Source organism: Panthera leo, chromosome A2 (assembly GCF_018350215.1).
Source record: "Panthera leo isolate Ple1 chromosome A2, P.leo_Ple1_pat1.1, whole genome shotgun sequence".
In the NCBI taxonomy this organism is placed as follows: Eukaryota; Metazoa; Chordata; class Mammalia; order Carnivora; family Felidae; genus Panthera; species Panthera leo.
In genome coordinates, this window is record NC_056680.1 from 154,955,634 (window position 1) to 154,978,208 (window position 22,575).

At 40.3% G+C, this 22,575-nt stretch overlaps 2 protein-coding genes across 2 annotated transcripts in view; both read left to right on the plus strand.

The window, feature by feature from the left end:
* Positions 1–12,299, plus strand: part of MGAM (maltase-glucoamylase) — a 97,486-nt gene extending 85,187 nt beyond the window's left edge. Inside the window, 5 exon segments of the mRNA XM_042926887.1 lie at positions 5,783–5,907; positions 6,793–6,881; positions 8,391–8,440; positions 9,199–9,369; positions 11,088–12,299. Of these exon segments, the coding sequence (XP_042782821.1) occupies positions 5,783–5,907; positions 6,793–6,881; positions 8,391–8,440; positions 9,199–9,369; positions 11,088–11,171 (519 nt within the window). The 3' untranslated portion in view covers positions 11,172–12,299.
* Positions 11,192–22,575, plus strand: part of LOC122212905 (probable maltase-glucoamylase 2) — an 86,088-nt gene continuing 74,704 nt past the window's right edge. Inside the window, exon 1 of the mRNA XM_042926888.1 lies at positions 11,192–11,264. The gene's annotated coding sequence lies outside the window, so the exon portion shown is untranslated. The remainder of the gene's footprint in view (positions 11,265–22,575) is intronic.

A 22,575-nucleotide genomic window follows, 5' to 3' on the forward strand; every position in this document is an offset into this window, starting at 1 on the left:
TAAATTCAAATGAAGATTCCATGGTTGGGATTAATGGAGAAATGTCTTCTTAGTTAATCTCCACACATTTCGGTGACTACTTTTGTAAAAGAGCAGAGGTTGGCAAACTACCACCCACAGCCAAATCAGATTCATACCTGTTTTTATAAATCATTTTATTAGAACACAGTCATGAACATTTGTTTACTTATTGTCCACAATAACTGTGCTCACAATACAACAGCAGAGTCCAGTGGTTTCACCAGAGACCATCTGGCCTGTAAAGCCTAAAACACTTACTATCTGGTCCTTCATAGACAAAGTTTGCTGATTCCAGTTCTAGAGGACATACGTACACTATGAGACCTAGCCTACCATCTGATCATTTCCTTTCCTGTGAAAAGGAACAAATTAATTATTCAGTATAAGGAGCAGGGTGGAATGTTAAAACATGGCATCAGAATTTAGAAGAAGAGGTGTAGATGTAGTGGTTAAAGAATGAAAGTCCCCTGGGGGAATATAAGATTGAAAAGGTACCTTGAAAGATATATAAGGTGCCAAAAATACATTAGGAAAGTAGAAACACCTCTACTGGTAAAAAGCCAAACGCTGGAGAAGGTCAAGCACTGGAAAATGGAAAGTGAAATTCACCATTCTCCCTATCTTCCAACCCTTGGCCCCCCTTCTAAAGCTAACCCCCATTAACAATCTGTTATATATCTTTGCTGATAAAAATTTGTACATAGACTAGCATTGTGTATTCTTTTTGTATTTACACAAGTAGTGTCTTACTGTACATGCTGTTCGGCTCCTTGATTAGTTCACTGAATAATATTTTGTAAAGATCTTTGTATATCAAAGGACTTTGAACTTGAACTCTTTGAATGTGAAGCTCTCCCCCCCACCTCCTTTTTTAAGCAACTTTATTATATTCCACTTATGCAATCATTTAGCAAACCCCTTGTGTTCTTGTTTTCTTTTTCTAAATAATGGTGCAAGGCTGCAGGAAACACCATTGTATCTGTATCTCTAAGTTTTTATCAGTAGGATTTCTGGGATTTAAAAATTTGACAGATATTGGCAGATTGCTTTCCAGAAAGGTTTTATCAGCACCCAGTCCCACTGACAGTTTACTGAAGTGCCAGGTAAAGATACTTAATATTTTAAAAGATGAAGAGGAAGGATGTTTTTACAGATGCTAGCAAAAGCATGGAAGAGGCTTGCACTTGGCAAATAAGAATGGGGACTCGGGGCACCTGGGTGGCTCAGTCGGTTAAGCATCAGACTCTTGATCTCGGCTCAGGTCATGATCTCACAGTTTGTGAGTTTGAGCCCCGCATCGCGCTCTGAGCTGATGGCGCGGAGCCTGCTTAGGATTCTGTCTCTCCTCTCTGCCCCTCCCCTGCTTGTGCTCTCTTTCTCTCTCTCAAAATAAATAAATAAACTTAAAAGAAATTTAAAAAAAAGAAATGGAGATTCAGGTCCCCCACTTGGAGCAGATGATTCAAGCACATCCTATTTCTGAACTAGGCTCCTTTGTTGTCACACAGGTTATTGTATGCTTAAATGAGGCAGGAGTTCAAGTGTAATTCATGCGATTCCAGTTTCTGGAGTTAGCCTAAGGCTCCGTCTCTTTCATTCAACAGAACTCTTCGTTAGCCTGAATTTCCATCTTGTGTATCCAAGGGTTCCATCTTACCTACCCTAGCATGGGCTCCACCCGGTAGTCATCTGAATTTCCAGATGGAGAAGATGCTTAATACAAGAATCCTCAAAGTAAACTGGCAACTTTCAGAAACAATTTACATTCCTACCAGCACTTAATGAGAGTGTTCATCTCCCTACATCTTTGTTGGGTTTGACTATTAGGTGTTTGTTTGTTTTTTTAATCTTCATATTCATCTTTGTATCACTCTTGGAGGCAATGTGGTTCCTAATGCTCATCATTGATTTGATTTGTGATTATCCTTGACAGGCTATTTATATTTCTGGGACCATTACTATTCTCTTACCAGTTTCTTATTAAGATATTTAAACTATTCACACTGATTTGAAAAGATCTTTAGATATTTAAGTCAATAACACTTTGCCATATTCATTGGAAATATTTTTCCACTTTGTCATTTGCTTTTTAATTGTTTCTAACTTTAGATAGAAATTTTAACGTTTACATCATCAAATTAATGTTTTAAGTCACTGGAAAGAATTTATCAATAAAGGTCAGGATATAACTTTTTTCCCTTCCAAATTGCCAAATTTACCAATATTTTTTCTTTGCTAGACTTATGTTGTCATGCACTGGTCTTTTTTTTTTACACATCTCCAAATATGTATCCTCTTTAATGCTAATGAGATTATACACAGAGATATAATGAACACATCGATTTGCGTTTACACATTACATTTTTAGAGTTTATCTAAGATTTCCCTTTACTATCTTTGATATGTTCATTTATGAATTGTTTATTCTGTCAGTCCTGAGCATTTTTAAGGACTGCATATTTAGACTACAGTTTGATATGTGTTAGACCAACATGCCATCCTTTTTCAGAAATGTTTTTGATTGCTATTTTTATATATTCTGCCAGATAACACTAAAACAATTTTATCAATCCAGAAAATAGAAATAAACTTGCACTACATGATATGATACATGATATCATACATATCATCATACATATTATATAGTATATTAATATTTTATATATGGGAAGAAATGAAAAAGTTACAGATTTATTCCTAGAGTGTATATATTGTTACCAAAAAAACATGTCCAAGAATGTTTCATAGCATTATTTGTAAACTAGCAAACAACTGGAAATAAACCAAATGATTAATAGTAAAGTAGATAAATAGATTATATTCTATTTTTAAAAGGAATACTATAGGTCAGTATAAGTAATGAACTATTGCCACACAAGTAAAAATGATGACTATCACAAACATAAGATTGAGCACAAAGAGCCAGATACAGGAAAGTTAAAGCATGTATGAAATATAACTTCAAAAACAGGCAAAAGTGACAGAAATCAGAGTAGTAGCTGCCTTTGGTGTGGTGATTATGAGAGGGAATGAGAAAGCCTCTGGGGTGCTGGTATATTCACTTCTTGATCTAGTTGGTGGCCTAAGGGGTGTATTCACTGGTAAAATTGTACTGAGCTATATACTTATGTTATTTCAAAGCTTAATGAGAAAATTTACATCCTCAGAGAGATAAGAAGATATACTGAAAACAAGAAAGCATGCTATAAGAAAAGGCATACTAACAACACCTTGGAAATTAAAGGCATGATACAGAAATTTAAAATTTTGTTTAAAAACAAATTATAATAACACCTGCCCAGAAAATAGGACAAAAAAGCAAAGAGAAGAAAAGCAGGAGAGAAAACATAAGGAAGTCCCACTTAGCGTATAACTACCACTTTTTGCACGATTTTTTTATTCTGTCCAATGGAACTTGGGAATTAGCAAATGCCTTGAATGAAAGATAGGTGAAGAATGTAAGACTCCTGGGGGGCCTGGGGACGTCAGTCAGTTAAGCATCTGACTTTGGCTCAGGTCATGATCTCATAGGTTATGATCTCATGGTTTCTAACTTTGAGCCCCACATCAGGCTCTCTGTTGTCAGCACAAAGTCCGTTTCAGATCCTCTGCCTCCCTCTCTCTCTGCTCCTCCCCTGCTTTCCCTCTCTCTCTCTCTCAAAAAATAAATAAACATTCTTTTTTTTTTAATATGAGACTCCTATCTTGGGGGATGGTTCCCATTTCTCCAGGAACATGACTCCTATCATAGCGGCCTTGGTAGCTATGAATTCCCGTCCCTGCACTGTCCCATCTGTATTCATCTCATTAGCAGAAGCAACAGGCACCCCTTACTGCTTGGCCTTTAGGCCTGGCTTGTTTTGTGAAGTGGCAGGTGCCTTGAGGCCGGAAAGGTTGATGTGCTTCAGTAAGGCTGGGCCTTCATCTGCACTGAGTCTTAGGTTCTCCAAATAAGCTACAAAAACCGGCACTTTCCATCTCCTTCTAGAGTTCTTTCCCTGACTCAGGCATGCCTATGTGATTGAGCATGCTGTGAGGTGTCTTCTATCCATTCCCCCTCCTTTCTGTCATACTGGACACTGCAGTTTGTAGACTTCATTCAGGAGAGGGGGAGGCATGGGACTATTCTGCCTTGTCTTCTTGATTACCTGGCCACCTATTTTTATGAAGCTTAAGACCAGGCAGTGTGTACGAATTAAAGTTTTTATCTACTTGTGGCCATTTTCTTTGTTTACAGCGTAGAACATATGTTGGGTTTTTAAAACCGTGCTTCTCCAGCATAATCAATGACTATGCAGTTGATGTAGATTCCCCTGTGCAAAGGCATTTGGGTTGTCTGTTCTTATTTTAATAGGGCTGCTTTTAAATTTTATCTTACAGCCGTTATCTTAATGGATGTTTAAACAGGAATTCCTTACACTAGCCTGGTCAGAAGCCATCTACAGGAAAGTAGACAAGCTGGTGACACACTGGGTCTTAGGAATGGAATCATGAGATTAAAATCACATCATATTTACGTCATGTGTGGTAGAAGGGAAATACCGTGGAGAGAAGCAAAGAATTTGGTAGGGAGATAACTCAGAGTTTCACTTGACGGTGGGATAATCAATGGAGGAAATGTCCGGTGTTCATAAGATATCAGAGTGAAATGTTGTTAGAGATCACATAATCGTATTTTCTCACGTTATCAGTGAGAAACCTAAAGAAGCCCAGAGACGTGGGGCTGGAATTGTATTAAATCCTGTGGACTTTGGAGTCCTGAGGCAGGCCCGTGAAGCAGAGTCCGCCCCAGGGAGCATGGCACCCGTCACCGTGCGTCCTCTTGACCACCTACCCCTACGGTTCCTACAGGCTGAATATGTCCAAAATGAACATAGGGGACCAGATGGAGGAGTGTTATGGTAGCTTTCCTCCTTATCTTTAAAATAGCAGTTATCAAATGGGGGTGTTTTGTCATGGGGACATTTGGCAATGTCTGGAGACCTTTAGATTGTCACGTGTGGTGGTGGGGCAGGGGGCATCTAGTGGACAGTCAGAGGTAACCGTCTGAAAAGCATGGGACAGCCCCCACAGCAAAGAATGATCTGGCCCCAAATGTCCACAGTGCTGGAGCTGGGAAGCCCTGCCTGAGGTGGAAGAAATGTGGAAGGCTGGCTTCTTAGAAACTGAGCCTGGCTCAGAGTAAGAGAGCCCTGCCACACAGGAGGCAGGATGAAAACGTTAAACATAAAGGAAATGGTAGTGAGTTAAAGATAAGGATTTGTAAAGTGAGTCAGCTCCATTTAGTACTATCTGTCAAGTAGGAGTCAAGGTGTCAGTTAAGTTGGTGGGGTGGGGAGTGGAGGCGGTGAAAGGAGACAGAGCGGGGACAAAGTGAAAGGGAAGGTCTAGAAATGCCATTGCAAGGTGTGTGTTGGGAGCCAACCAGAAATAAGTAGGAGGATTGCTCAGCCGCCCCTGGCAGTGCTCTCTGGCACAGAAACAGGATGTGGGGGACATAGGCAGAGATCCACGCTAGGATCTCTTGTCCTAAGTACAGTAGAAACCCCGAGAGACATGGGGTCCTACGACGATGTTGTAGCAGCCGTGCAAGAGTCCACGCAGTAGCTGAGTGAATGTCAAAAAGTGTAATAGCAGCTGTGTGCTGAAGGGTCACGGACAGACAGCAAGTTCGGGAAAGCGGGCAAGACGTCTGGTAAATGCATCGTTCAGTGAGATCTGTTCACTCCCTCATCCTGTCTTACCTTCCTCTGGCCCTCAGGGTGTGGACATCAAAGCAAGGGGAGAATGGAAGGCCTTGCTGGCCCCTCTTGACCACATTAATCTACATGTCCGTGGGGGCTTCATCCTGCCCTGGCAAGAGCCTGCACAGAACACCCACTTAAGGTAAATGACACGACAAGATTTCTCCTTTACCGCCAGTTAGCTCAGATCCGGGTGAAGCCTGACAATTTGTATGTAAGCAGTGCCTGATTCACGCTAGTTTTAGAAGACTTTCTGGATCTTAATTGACTCTGCTAAGAAACCTGTTGCTGGAAAATTGTGTAAGCCACATCGCCATTGATGCTTGAGGCATCATATATAGGATTTTGAAATTTTAAATCTAAGTCTATATAATAATTAAAAATAGCTAACATCAAATGAATGCTTGCTCTGTGCCTAAAACTCTACTAGTATGGAGGTTTCTGTTTGGAAATTATTTTTCTTAACAAAAGGAGAAAATAAACTCTGTGACATGAGTACTCTTATCCCCATTTTACAGATGAGCAAAGAGAGGCTTCAGGTGGCTAAGAGATTTACTCAGAGTCACACACTTAATAACTAGTTGAGCAGGAACTAAAATCCATGTCTGCCTGATGTCAAACTAAAATTCTTAGGTCCATACTCATTTAATTCAAGAAATTCAGTTAAAAACTGAAGAACTTGGGACATTTGTGAGTGGCGCTCACCTTACATGTGCTTAGGAAATTAGGTCATGAAAAGAGAAAGATCACTTCAGGATTTTTCTCACAGATCCAGTGAGTTGGCTTGCAGTTTCTTGCCGTACTTTTAGAGCACTTCTAAAGGAAAATTCCATTCATTCATTCATTCATTCATTCATTCCTGACATAAAGTAAGATAGCCACTGGAGACAGAACTAGAACCAGATGACAAGTCTCTTGAATCCTACTACCCAGTATTTATACCAGGAAGCACTTCTGTTAGGCTTCTATGAAAACCCTTGGTTTATGGTTTTGTTTTTAGCTAATGGCTCTTCCTACCCCATTGCAGCCGTCAGAAATTCATTGGCTTCAAGGTTGCCTTGGATGATGAGGGGACTGCTAAAGGTTGGCTCTTCTGGGATGATGGGCAAAGCATTGGTGAGTAAGGGTTGCCTTGGATTCATGTCAATACCACTGACTAGGGGGGCAGGCCTGCTTTTTTTTCTTGTCCATGTTAAAACAATGTTGCATTCTGAAACATGGCCATTTGGTACTTTAAGTGCATAATACACATTGTGTATGATCTTTATGCCTCATGTAGAGGAAGCAGAGCTCTGAATGTCTCACCATTACCCAACTGTCCTAATTCACTGTGGGAGATAGCAGTGTAGAAGCCATAGGAAAAGTTTCTTTGTAGCCAACTGAGATAGACTTCCCTATGGTTTATGTTCAAGGCCACATTCCCTAATTACAAGGCTTACTATCCCAATAAGAAAGGCAGTGCCTCTATCAGCTGTGCTATTTATCTGGAGGGATTTTCCATTAGGAGTTTATAGGAATTGGTAAACTCTCGGGAGGAAGGCTTAAGTACCATTAGCTATGTCTAAGCCAATGCTATCCAATGCAGTGATGGAAGTAAGTCAGTATCTGTGTTGCCCAATATGGTAGCCATTAGGCATAGGTGACTATTAAGCACTTGAAATGTGACAAGTGCTTCTGAGGAACTGAATTTTTTAATTTTGTTTAATTATAATTAATTTTATTTTAAATAGATACGTATTGTGCGTGGTTACTATCTAGGACAACACAGCTCTAGAGGGTAGCCAGTGCCCCCGGTTGAGTGGTAAGCAAATTAGAAAGAGTCCAGAATATGTGGAAGAGTGAGAAAGCCCCAAAGGTAGGAGGTAGGGTGGGGATACCTATACTAGATATACCGAGCTCATAGTTTCCCAGGACAAAGAAGTCTTTTTTATTTTCTTTTTTTTTTTTTTTTTTTTTTTTTTTTTTGGTATTCTTTGTTCTCTGGAGATTGAATTGAAAAAATTACCTAATACTCCTCAAGATAAGCTGACCAAGACACCAGTGTTGATGTTTGTGATGGGAGTGTACGTGCATGTATGTACACATATGTGTGCCTCTGGCAGGTGGAATCTGGAAATTCTGAGGTGACCAGGAAAATGTTGGGAATGGGAGACCATGAGTAGGAAACGTGGATTAAGAGTGGTGTCAGGAAAGTGCATTATGTGAGGTTACTCTGTTAGATATATTGATACTCTTTTCAAACATTTTGGGTGTGGGACACCTGGATGGTTCAGTCAGTTAAGTGTCTGACTCTTTATTTCAGCTCAGGTTATGGTCTCATGGTTTGTTGGTTTGAGCCCCAAGTTGGGCTCCGTGCTGGCGGTGCAGATTCTCTCTCTCCGTCTCTTTCTGCCCCTCCCTTGCTTGCACACGTGTGCTCTCTCTTTCTCAAAAACCCTTAAAAAAACACATTTTGTGTAAACAGAGTTTGGGGCAAAGTCTGACTAATCTCACAAAATGGAACCCTATAAAGAAGAAAAACAAAATGAAAAACAAACAAAAATCGTCCCTACTTTCTCAACAAGCAAGCAATTAGAATTCAAGAGCATAGCTCCATATCATGCTTACCTTGTTGCTTATTTGCAGATACCTATGGAAAAGGACTCTATTACCTGGCCAACTTTTCCGCCAGCCAAGTGAGTGCAACTGATACTATGGGGGGTGAACAGAGTTCTGCTGGGTTAGCTGGATGCTGGATATCATAAGGGTACATAGAGTGCCTCCTTGAATCCCTTCACAGCTCATCTCGTTAATTTGCGTCTTTTCCTTCCTCTAGACTTCAGATGGACATTTGATATACTCTCAGGAAGTTTTCTGTGATTAAACCATTCATGCTTCATCAGTAATTTATTCCAGTTCACCGAGGCACAGATGGACAGATTGTTTCTGTGTTATCTAGCCCTTCCTTGTTCCTATCTTTCCTTGGAATGGCCTGTATATTTTGTGACTTCTCTACATGTATAATATAGAATGTTCCAGATATATATATATACACACACACACACACATGTTTATATACATACATCCATATTTATATATGGATATATATACATATATATACATCCATATATACATATATATAAATCCATATGTGTGTGTGTGTGTGTATAAACATACATATCCTTATATATAAAGTTCCTGATAGCTAAGACTCTTTGTCTTCTTAGAGTTCAGGGTGAGTCTAGAGATCCTGCAGGTGCTTAGCCAATGCAAAGTTGAATGGTAGTTGGAAGCAGGAGACAGAGGGCTGAAATCATGGTCTGCTTTATCCAAGGGCACAAGATGGTGACCCTCACAGTGTCTCACTTCGTGATTTACATTTGTGCCTAAAAAAGAGGTTGAGAAAAATTTAAATGGATTTTTGCCTCTGGTTTCTTTTATTCCCAATTCACAGAATACGATGCAGAGTCATATAATTTTCAACAAATATATCACCGATACAAATCCTTTGAAACTGGGCTACGTGGAGATCTGGGGAGTGGGCAGCGTCCCCATTTCCAGTGTCAGCATCTCTGCGAGCGGCATGGTGATCAGACCCACCTTCACTTATAACCCTGCATCACAGGTTTGTGCCCCGTATTTCCCAATCCTGAGACAGCCAGAGCAGTTCCTGCCTACCTCCCTTCCAAACGACCCCCTCTCCTGTAGAGCCATTTGGGAAGCCCTCCGTGTTGAGTGCATCAGCAGTAGACAGCCTGGAGGTGAAGGGAAACTTCCTGACTCATCATCATTGGGAACTGAGAGTCTGGAGCCTTACTTGCCATGTGTGTTTTCTTGTCTGCAAATTTATATAAAGCTTTGTCTAGACTCCTTCACTCCGCCTCAGAGATCTATTTCCCAAACAGCCCAAACTACCATATTTCATCAAATATATGACACCTTCAAAGTTGCCCTATTATTTCATGTACCACGATGAAGAAAAAGAGGATTACAGAAGTATGGTGCAATGCTTTAGTATCACTTAAAATTTCTACTTTAAACACATAGAGAGTTTTGCAAACTTTCTTTAAACCAAGATTTCTATCTTTTTAATGTTAGTGATAAGACAGAGGAAAATATTGGGTAGAGACACACGGACATTGATAAATCTGCATCAAAGTAATTTTGATAAGGTAAACTCTGAACGTGAAGAAATATTAGAAATGCCTTAACCAATTTGTGTCCCATGTTTTATTATGAAAATTTTATGTAAATATTTTAAATTATCATTTTATTTATTATTATGTAAAATAAAAGTATGCAGCATGAATGGGTTAAGGTATTTCCTCTGTGCTATCAGAGGCACTGGTGATACATCATTTCATAAAACTTCCTCCACTAATGTCTATGGAATTTTCTCCAAAGCTAGCAACATATTTTACACAAGTTTTCATCCTAGTACTTTCTTGATCTCACTGTCATCTGGGATTCATATTCTTTCCTAAAATAATCTTTAAGTGGTCTGTACCATCCATTCATAATACTGGTAATAGCAATGAAGTTCATGCTTGCACAGATAATAACAACTGTCACAAGTGCTGCTTAGCTCACAGTAATTCCAAGGCTGTTGATTGCAAGACACATTCTGAGCTCATGAATGTTGTATACATGGAAAATGTGCACCTGAGGATCAATGTAGTGTGGCATTTCCAACACCTAGCCTCATGGTAAATGGGTCTTTCTTCGTGTGCTTGCTTCTTGCTTTTTCCTAGACTCTTTTTCTTTCATAATCCTTCCTGATTAAAAGGCCTGAAACAAAATTTTCCTTCTGTTTTGTATTCTTCATTCATTTCCTCATATTTGCGGCTTTCTTGCTAACCAATTGCCCCAACCTTACCAAGAGCTCATAAAGGACTTTGCCCAACTTTGTTGCTGACCAATGGACTGTTATACAAGCTAACACCTGCACCTGCAGTGACATTTATGGAAAACATTTGCCTAGAAAAAAGCTGAACCATTGGACTTTCACTGGGCAATCTCCAAGTCACTATTGGGGAACAGGAAAAGGAAGATCAAAGGAGCGTTGTGTAGAATGGAAATAAGGGCTTCTTCTCCCTTGTGTCTATGCCGTTGTGTCTCTGCAGTCATTTGTATTGCGTTATTTAGGGCCTGTTGTCTTTTCCCTGTCCCTGAACTAGTTTGGTACTCGAAGGAATCAAGAAACACCCTCCTCACCTGAACATTTGAGGGCTCCCTGACAGCAATGCATTGTGAAAGTGGACCATAGCCTTGTACCTGATTTGCTTGAGTGCAGGAAGTTTCAATCACCAGATACCCTCTACTTTTCCTTTTGGTTCCCAACAGGTGTTAAGCATTGATATGACCAGCATAGACATCAGCCTCCATAAGTTCGTTTCACTGACGTGGAGAAGCACTCTGAATTTTTAGAGCAAGATACTGATGATGAACAGCTTTGAAACTACTTATACTTCATGCCCATAAGATTATTGTGTGGTGTTAATTGGCTCATGCCCAGTACGGGTAAAGTATTTTATTAATTTTGTTATGTATTTTGTCTGTGTCTTAGCTCTGTGGGAAAAGCCATAGGGAAGTATTGGAAATCTGTGAGTTGTCTGACTGTTCCTGTGTGATTAACATGGTAATGAGGGCTCATCACACAATATCCCCTGAAGAGGCACTGGGTCCATGGTGAAGTTGCACGTATGTGTGTATATATGTGTGTAATCAGGGAATGGGCCCCACTCTTGCTAAATACACAAGAAAAAGCTTGCCAGGTCAGTTCCAGGCCCTAGGGTTGACTAAGGCCTCAAGAAAGTATCAAGAAAGAACATCCGCTTGTTGGTTATAGGGAGAAGGGAGTAATAGCATGACATAAGGGAAAGGAAAGGTCAGCAGGAAAGGTGAGAGGAAACAGAAGATGGTGATAAAAACAATCCTCACATGTAAGAAGAAAACGCAAAAATCTCAGGAATAGTTAGCCTCATGGGGAGGAGGAAGGAAGGAGCCTACTCACGTGAAAGCGGGGAGATGGGGTGGGGTGGGGGGACACTTAGCATATGGGAAGTGGGGTGAGGATGAGATTTCAGCAGGCAAAGCTGAGGGAGGGAGTTTGAACGTAAAAAATGTAACTTATTTTTGCAGTGGTGTGCTTTGAAATGTGTAAAATTATTTCTTTGCTCTGTGCCTAACATACATAACCACAGTTCACACAAACGCATGCAACTTAAATGCCAGAGAAAAATAAAACAAGCAAATTTACAAGAAATTTTGAACTTTGTGACATTTTTACCTTGGGTAACCTCCCTTTGGGGTTAAGTCTTCTTGTTTGGCAAGCCCTTGTAAGTTGGTCTTGTTCTCCTTGGCATCAGAGTTCCTGGAGTCTAACCAACCAATGAGATGATCAGATCTGTGATTATCCACACTTTCCCTCACACCTCCAGCATCGGGTGTTCATGAGATTGAGGTGTGTGGTAGCATGTACATGAGGGGTTGTTGCTGTTTTACTCATCACAGCAGTTGCTATATCTGGTAAAATGTCAACCGGGAAAAACAGAATTTGCAACCCTATGGGTTATAACATGAGATGATTAAAATTTGGGATAAAATAATTACATATTAATGTTCAACAGAGATGTTTACTTTTGGTATTCCTTGAAAATGAGTGTGTTGGAAACGAGTATGTTTACTTCCCTAAGTCTTTCTTTCTCTTTTTTGTTTTAAAACACCAGGAGGCCAGAGTCTGCTTCTGCACTCATGTATCAGTGCCTGTCTAAGGTTAGAGAAAATGATATTGTTAAATTGGCTTAATGTTCTAATTAGCCAAATAAGGGGCTCTTGGGTGAGGACTTGAGCTAATTATGCAGCTAGAGAAACATGGAAAGATACAATGAGACTTCTTTGATCAGAAAGATGGGATGCTCAGGGCACCTGGGTGGCTCACTTGGTTGAGCCTCTGACTCTTGATTTCAGCTTTGGTTGTGATCTCATGGTCATGGGATCAAACCCCCCTCCAGTTCCATGCTGGAGTCTGATTTGGATTCTCTTTATCCCTCTCTCGCTGCTCCTTCCGCCATAAAATATATATATATATATATAGGGGTGCCTGGGTGGCTCAGTCAATTGAGTATCCAACCTCAGCTCAGGTCATGATCTCATGGTCCGTGAGTTTGATCCCTGCATTGGGCTCCATGCTGATAGCTCAGAGCCTGAAGACTGCTTCTGATTCTGTGTCTCCCTCTCTCTCTCTGCCCCTTCCCCACTCACAGTCTCTCTGTCTTGAAAAATAAACATTAAAAAAAATAAAAACAATATGGGATGCTCAACATCACTCATCATCAGGGAAAAACAAATCAAAACTGCAATGATATACCACCCCACACCTGTTGAATGGCTAAAATTAACAACATAAACAACAGGTGTTGGTGAGGATGCTGAGAAAGGGGAAACTTCTTGCACTGCTGGTGGGAATGCAAACTGGTGCAGCCACTCTGGAGAACAATATGGAGTTTCCTCAAAAAACTACAACTAGAACTACCCTATGATCCAGCAATTGCATTATTAGGTATTTACCCAAAGGATACAAAAATACAGATTCAAAGGAGTACATGCAACCCAATGTTTATATCATTATCAACAATAATCAAACCATGGAGAGAGCCCAAATGTCCATCAACTGATAAATGGAGAAAGAAGATGTGGTAGATATATGCAGTGGAATATTACACAGCCATCAAAAAGAATTAAAACTTAGCCATTTGCAATGATATGCATGGAGCTAGAGTGTATTATGCCAACCAAAATAAGTCAGTCCGAGAAAGACAAATATCACACGACTTCACTCATATGTGGAATTTAAGAAACAAAAATGAACATAAGAGAAGCAGGACAAAAAGAGAGAGGGAAGCAAACCAAAAGAGACTCTTAGAACAATCTGAGGGTTGACGGAGGGAAGGGGGTGGCGGGATGGACTCAATGGCAGATGGGCATTAAGGAGGACACTTGTTGGGATGAGCACTGGGTGTTGAATGTAAGTGGTGAATCACTGAATTCTCCTGAAAACAGCGTTGCCCTGTATGTTAACTAAAATAAATTTTAAGACATATGGGAAACTTGTTAGCTATCCTCTAATCCACCTAGGAAGGCTACGAGGAGGAAAGCATCATTCACTTAATATTTGAGAAATATTTTTATGTTATCATCAAGGACATCTTGGTAGGAGTTAGCTCTGGCTGCCACTGAAAACTCAAGAAGAGGATTTCTGTTAGAGAATCATGATCACCACATCCGGGAGTGAGGCTGAACACAGTTGTAGTCATCAACCCCACTGGCAGTCTGCTGAGACCTATGAAAGCTCTCTGAAGAATGATGTTCTTAGAGGCATAAAATAAAATGCGTACCATTTTAAAGGAATCCTGGGCTGCCTGGGTGGCTCAGTCAGTTAAGCATCCGACTTTGGCTCAGGTCATGATCTCACAGTTCGTGAGTTTGAGCCCCGCATCGGGCTCTGTGCTGACAGCTCAGAGCCTGGAGCCTGCTTTGGATTCTGTGTCTCCCTCTCTCTCTGCCCCTCCCCTGCTCATGCTCTCTCTCTCTCTCTCTCTCTCAAGAATAAATATTAAAAAAATATTTAAAGGAATCCTAATATATTAAAATACATTTATATGAATATTTTTAAAATTTAATATAGTAACACATGAGGAATTTTTAAATTATCACACTATATAATAAGATTGAGCCATGGGCTTCATAATATCATAATTTCCATGTGATGATCAGCATAAGCAATGTTTTGAGATATCTGCTACAATTTCATAATGTGATATGAAAATATCTGTGATTCTGTTTTGACTCATGTACTGCTGAAACTGCTGTGCTGTGCTATCCACATTTATAATGTAAGAAAATGCTAAATTTCAGTTAGAAATTAGTGAAAAAAGATGTATTTTTTCCCATCAATGCTTGCAGATTCCCTAAGTTATACCCCTTGGAGTTCTGGGGACCCCAGTTCAAGAATTCCTAGATTAAGGCACATCCGCTTCCCAGACTTCAGTTTACCAACTCGGTCCCTTGTACCTGTAACAACTTTAAGTGTTCCCAGGCCTCAGTCGCTCACTTGTCTCTTGAATTCATTCATTCTTTTGGCTTTTAAATAGCCAGTTCCTTAAGGACATGAAGACCTTTAGTCTAGGACTGAAAAGATTCTCAGCAGCTCTGAGAAGGGGGTCAGTGAAGGAAAAGATCTGCAGCTCCCTTGATTCTCTGAGCAGAGTTGTCCTTCTGTAGGTAGAAGGTTGCATCCTGCCTCACCCCATTGCAAGTGTTTCGTCCACTGGTCGAGCATTTTCTTTTCCTTTCAGTTGCGTGAGAACTCAGAAGCAATATTTAGGGTCCAGAGACTTGGTTGGGTCACTTTGTCTCTCTGGGATCATGTTTCTTCATCGGCTGGTGTCAGAGTAAAGCTGTGATTTCCAAATTCTCCAAAGGGGCTCTGCATTGCTCTCTGGAAGAGGGAAGAAGGCGGATTGGCAGGGATCTGAGCTCCCCACCCTGGCTTCAGTTATTTCATTCAATTACATACTGGAATTACATCTGAATAAAGAATTTTAAGGGGTGCCTGGGTGATGCTCAGTCGGTTGAGCATCTGACTTGGTTTTGGCTCAGGTCATGATCTCATAGTCACAGGTCGAGCTCTGCATCAGACTCCATGCCGAGCATGGAATCTGCTTGGGATTCTCTCTCTCTCTCTCTCTCTCTCTCTCTCTCTCTCTCTCTCTCCCTCCCTCTCTCCCTCCCTCTGCCTCTCTCTCACTCACATGTCCTCTTCTCTCTCTCTCTAAACAATAAAAAAAATGAATTTTACATATATATGTAATATACATATATACTTAACATATAAAAAATATATAATATGTACTTAAAATCTTTATCCGAGTGGAATATACATACCCTCATATACATTTTATATATCATATTTATGTAAGAAGTTTGAAAATCAGTATGCCAGATAAGCAGTCCACAAATATTTTGGTCCCAGAACCTGTTTATACTCTTAAAAATTATTGAGGATTCCAAGAGCTTTTGTTCATGGGGTTAGATCTATTGATATTTTTTATAGCTATTGATATTTATTATATTAAAACTTAAAATAGTTAATTGTACACCCAAAACTAATGTTATACTGTATGTTAACTAACTGGAATTCAAATAAAAACTTTAAAATGTTAAAATAGTTATATTTTCCAAAGAAAATTAGAAGAATTGCATTTTTACATTTTTGGAAATCTCTTTAAAATCTGGTTTAATAGAAAAAGATCCCAAAACCTCAAATATGCTTCTACATTCAACCTTTTGTGATATCACATGTTATATAGTCTCTTGAAAACTTCACTGTACACTTAGGAAAGAAAGAGAGTGAGAAAGGCAAATATGTTCTTAGTGTTTTTTATGAAAATAGTTTTACCTCACACACACCCTGAAGAGGTCTCAAAGACCTCCCAGAGGTTGGTCTCCAGAGCATACTTTAAGAACCACTTCAGAGGTTCCTCAAAAAGTTACAAATAGAACTACCCTAGGACCCAGCAATTGTGCTACTAGGTATTTACCCAAAGGATACAAAAAATACTAATTCGAAGGGATACATGTACCCAGATGTTTATAGCAGCACTATCAACAATAGCCAAATTATGGAAAGAGCCCAGATGTCCACTGACTGATGAATGGATAAAGAAGAAGTGGTATATATATACACAACGGAAAATTACTCAGCCATACAAAAGAATAAAATCTTGCCATTTGCAAAGACATGGATGGAGCTAGAGAGTACAATATAAGCGAAATAAGTCAATCAGAGAAAAAACAAATCCCATATGATTTCACTCATGTGTGGATTTTAAGAAACCAAACAAATGAACACAGGGGAAAAAGAAAGAAGAAAACCAAGAAACAGACTCTTACCTGTGAAGAACAAACTGATGGTTACCTGAGGGGATGTGGGTAGGGAGATGGATGAAATAGGTGATGGGGATTAAGGAGGGCCCTTGTCATGATGAACACCTGGTATTGTGTGGCAGTGAATGACTACATTTTACACCTGAAACTAATATTACACTGTATTTTAACTAACTGGAATTTACATAAAAACTTGGGAAAGAAGTAAGAATCACTACACCTGGAGCCATATATATTTGTGGCTACCTTGAGGCAGACCCAGCAACATGGACCTACACTTGCAACTCCTGGCAAGCTATTAGCAGAAAGGTTGGAGTCTTTTTGAGATATTCTGTTCCCCAGAGATCACATAATGTCACTTTATGTCTTTGTAGGTATGTCAAAATAAAGAAAGAGCCATCTGAAACCCTTTCACTAAAAGAGGAAGAAATTCATTCCATTTCTTATTGAAAGCATCCTTATGGGGTGCCTGGGTGGCTCAGTCGGTTAAGCGTCCGACTTCAGCTCAGGTCACGATCTCGCGGTCTGTGAGTTCGAGCCCCGCGTCGGGCTCTGGGCTGATGGCTCAGAGCCTGGAGCCTGCTTCCCATTCTGTGTCTCCCTCTCTCTGCCCCTCCCCCGTTCATGCTCTGTCTCTCTCTGTCTTAAAAATAAATAAACGTTAAAAAAAATAATAAAAGCATCCTTATTATAACATTACTTAACATAAATACCTACAAAGACAAGGCTGTGTGGGCCCCAGCAGATATGTGTCTGCAACAGTCCTTTCTTGTCAATGCAGCAGTATCACTGAGATTTTTGCATCTTGTCTTGGAGGATGGTGCTTTGAAAGTTAAGGGTGATATATATTGTTGGTTTCTGACTTGGCCATTCAATCATCAGCTTGCTTTGATCACTTTACAAGTTCTGTCAGGAGCTAACCTCACCATGCTTTCTTGCTAAGAAACAACTGGAAGATACTGGTCACATGCTTGTTTTTTCCCTTCAAAATGTCTCTTTTTCATTGGTCGACACAAGCATGTGGCCCAGTACCTTCCAGTTGCTAGTAAGCAAGAAGGGATGGCAAAGTGAGCTAATTTCTGCACTTCAGGAAACGGAGGCTAGCTGTGGTTGTTGGTCAACACTGTAATGTAAATGATGTCATAAATGAGCATGGGATATGAGGAGCCAAGAGTAAAGTATCACACAAAGAATAGAATGACCTTGTGTAGCAATAAATCTCCTTTCCTAATCTCTTGCCAAGATATCGTCCCAACTTGAAGTGAGATCCTGGTACATTTTCAAACAAAGGCCCTGTTTTACTGGAATGAAAGATAAGGTAGATATCTCATTTCTGAAGTTAATCAGGGTAGAACCCAAGTTTCTGTGTGTGTGTGTGTGTGTGTGTGTGTGTGTACTTGCCATACATTGAGCATTTGAAGGAAACATGGACTGCTCTGTCTACTATATTACTTATGGATCTTAGATGCCATTAAAAGATGGCATGCCCTCATATTTTGTTATATATAGGATATGCAGTCTCCTACACATACTATATACCCTCATATATTGCTGGTGGGGATGTAAAATGTTGCCTGGAATTTTACATTTTGGAAAACAGTTCTGGAATTCTTCATAAAGTTAAGGACGGAGCTCCCATATGATCCTGAAATTTCACTCCAAGGTATATCCCGAAAGAATTGAAAATATATATCCACACAAAAACTTGTACATGCATGTTCAGAGCAGCATTGCTCATATAGCCGAAAAGTATAAACAACCCAAATGTACATCAACTGATGAGTATATAAACAAAATGTATTGATACAATGATATGATCCAGCCTTAGAAAGAAATAAGGTACTGATACCTGAGGGTGTCTAATACCTACAACAACATGGTGGAATTGTGAAAACATTATGCCAAGTGACAGAAGCCAGACACCAATGGTCATACATTGTATGATTCTATTTATATGAAATGTTTGAAATAGGCAAATCCATAGAGATAGAAAGTAGATCAGTGGTTGCAGGGATGGAGAAGAGGAGAATGGGGAATGACCACAGATGAGTGATATCTTCCTTTTGGGATGATGAAAATGTTCTGGAAGAAGATAGTGGTGATGGTTGCAAAACTCTGTGAATATACAAAAAACCACTGAGTTGTATACTTTGAAAGGTAAATGTCATGGTATGTGAATTATATTTCAATAAAAACCCACATTGGCTAGCTTAAGAAGAAAAAAAATTTTTTTGAAGATATTAGTCACTCACTGAAAGTCCAAGAGGGCTAAGAGTGTCAGGTTTGTAGGCTATGTGGCTAGGAACAATAGTCTTATTACCAAGTGGGGGGTTCCATTGTCCTTAGCCTATGTCCAGCAGCCTGTACTTTCAATACTGGGCATAGGATGCCACTAGGTTGCCTGTCCCTACTGCCTCCGAAACAATGTCTCTTCACCATCCTGGATGCCACGTGATACCTCCTTCACTCCACCATCTTCTGGGTCACAGGCACACCTCATTGGCCCAGCACAGGCCAGTTGCCTCTACCTTGGCTGAAAGGGAGATTGTGAAAGAGAATTTCTAGCCTTTTCCTTGGGGAGGCAGAATTCCCAAGATGCAAAGTTCCTTAAATATTAGAAGTTTTTTTTTTTTTTTAATACCCATCAGTCAAAGAGCATGATAAATTTCCAGTGAAGGTGTCTTCTCACTTCAATATTATATAATTTCTACTTTAATGGTGCTTCTTTTATTTAGAATAATTGGTGGGAACACTTACTCAAATTAATGGATGGGCACCTGGGTGGCTCAGTCAGTTAAACACCCAACTCTTAGCTCAGCTCAGGTCATGATCTCATGGCTTGTGAGACTGAGCCCCACATGAGACTCTGCACCATCAGTGCTTGGGATTCTCTCTCTCCTCTCTCTCTCTCTGCTATGCTTATACATGTGCATGCTCTCTCATTCCCTCTCTCTCTCTCAAATAAATCAACTTAAAAAAAAGTGGAAAGCTGAGTTATTCAAGAGAACTTTGGGTGGCAAAATGGAGAAAGGAACAATGTAGTGAAGCAAAAGCTATTCATTTTTTCACTTACATATTCAACGAATGGCCATATATTTAAAACTATCTATGAATGTTAGGCTAAGCACAGGAGACACCAATACAAAAGTGAAGATCCAGCTCCTGAGCTCTTTAGGCGACATGGACAGTCAAGCAAGTATAATGTGACAAGCAAAGTAATTGGATATTAACAGGAACACAGAAGAGGCATAACTATTAGAATAAAACCCCACCTTCCTCTTTTATTAACAAACGGAGCTCACTCTAAGTCCCAGGGAAAGCAAGGGCCATTTTATGGTCAATTGGAAAACCCTCCTCTCCTCCAATCACCGTCAAATTTACAGGGCAATAAATCAATCCTAGCAGAAGCTGGCTACATCAACCTAGTCACCTTTGCTCAGTGCTCCTCAAGAACCACCAAGGGATAGACATAGCAAATAAAGGGATACGGCTATGAGGTGAGTACTTTTCTCCATGCATGTGGTGTTTTGAGTAAGTAGTGTTCCTTTTTTCTTTTAAATGTCCCTGTCTCCTCTGCAAAATGATCTGAACAACTCACACTTTTCTTGTGGACCTGATATTTTCTTCCTTTTCCAGAGACCATGAGGAGTGGGAATGAGATAGTGCATGAAGTCACAGGCTGACTGGAGAGATTGTGTGTGTGTGTGTGTGTGTGTGTGTGTGTGTGTGTGTGTGTGTGTAACAGACAGGGAGGGTTGAATCCAAGATGTTCCTCTCTCACTGGGAGAAAACTCTCACTGGGAGCTTCCTTCTGGAAGTTGGCTAAAAGTGTGATGGATTAGATGTACAATGAATGCATCTCTTTGGGCAGGGAAGGAAATGGTATACAATCATTAAGGTTTTTAATCATAATCTGGATTTTAATTATTCTAAAATTCTGTTTGATGAAAAGTGGCTCTGGGTAGGGAGGGTTTCTGAGTAGGAAAGACTTTCTACCTTTTGGAATCCCCACCTACCCACTTGCTGGCAGGATGGCAGTAGTCCCTGAGGCAGGAAAATGCCTAGGGTTGTCCTCAGAGGATCCTGAACTTCCAGAGCCTGCTCCCCTGGGAGGTGTTGAGCCTGCTCCCCTGGGAGGATTCAGAAGCTGTGGAAGAGGCATGTGCCTTGGGTTTGTAGAGGCTGGGAAGCAAAGTTTCCTCATGGAGAGACACAGTGCTTGGAGAAGGGAAGCTGAGTGACAGATAGAGTGTTTGCTGTGGTAGTGAGTCATGGGCTCTGTGTATAAGAAACAAAGTCATGTACTGTGTGAGCACATGGGGTGGGTCTCTCAGACTTCTTTCACTGCCTGAAATTTCACCGTTGGAGATCCAGCCTCTAGATCTGTAAGCTGTACAGTCCAGGAGACATTGTGGAGAGAGTGAGAACACTCAAGGACTGGTTTAAGAAGCAGAGCCTCAGTGTTTGCCTCAGTTACACCACTAACCATGGTTAAGCACAATTCCTTAACATTGACATAAGATGGGCATCATGTTGCCTGCCTGGTCAACTTCAATGTAGGGGTATCATGGGAATATAATAACATGATATATATCTTACAGGGATTAGAGTAAACCTTTGAAGAGTTTAGAGGAGAGATGCCTGATAGATTTAGGCTAATATGAAAAGATAGTTAATAAACTCCACCTTCAATCCCAAGCCTCAATCCTAACTCCCTGCAACCCGTGGCAAATTATTTGTAGATCCTTGCTCCTTACCTCCATTTCAAAATTAAGGTGCTTTTTTGCTTGTCTTTTTACACATTAACCAAAGCCTGTCTCAATTAAAAAATGAAGCTATACAGGTATGAAAATACTTACAGAAATGGTCATGGCATTGGGCCAGGGCTGAGAAGAACAGGGGTACAGGGAAGTGCAAAGTTAAAAGAGAGGTGAAGTTAAAAAAAAAAGTAAGAAATTCTTTGTTCACCTGGATTTATAGATTATTACTACATAGTTGTTGGTTTGGTATAGCTGCAACATAGGGGAGAGAAGAGGCAGGGCGGCGGGCATAGGAGATGTCATGAAGACCTGTGAATACAAAGCTAAAGCATTTATATTTTATTTGGGAAACCACTGAGGACTTGAATAGAGGAAAACTAAATGACCCCATTTGTGCAGAAGAAAGAGCAATCCATCTGCAGAGAGGAAGCAGGGAGCCAGGAGGAAGCCGTGGTCACAGTTCAGGCCAGAAATGATGGCCTGACTAAAGCATTTCCAGTAGGGATGGAGAGGAAGAAATAGATTTGAAAGATATTGGGAAAGGAGTCTGACTGAACTGGTGACTGGCTGGAAGGACTAAAAAAAAAAAAGAGGAGTCAAAAAATTTACTTAGGTTTTTGACAAAATTGTGATTCTGTTCTTCAAGATATTAATCATGTTAGGAGAGGCCAACTGGGCAGAATTGGCATAGGCTGGGACTGGGGTGTGGGGAGAGATGAGTGCAGGTTTAAGCATGCTGAATTTGGTGAAATGTGTGGGGCATCCAGGTGAAACATCTAATAGGTGGTTGCACACATTAATCTGAATCTCTGAGCTAGAAATACAGATTACATTGTCCTCTGTTATATGAAGTCATGAGTCGTGGAGCTTGCTAAAGGAGAAAGGATAGTGGACCTATGTTGAAAATGTGGGACATATCAATAGTTAATGAAACAAGGGACTAAAAGGAAATTGAAGAGGAACCAGAAACATGGGTGAAAACCAAGATTGAATGATAATCAAAAAATCCAACCATGGAGAAATTGAAAGAGGAGGAAGTGGTTGATAGTGCTGGATGTTTAAGAGAGTGCCCATTGTATTCAGCAGCTAAATCCCTGGTGACCTTGACAGGAGGAGTTTCCTTG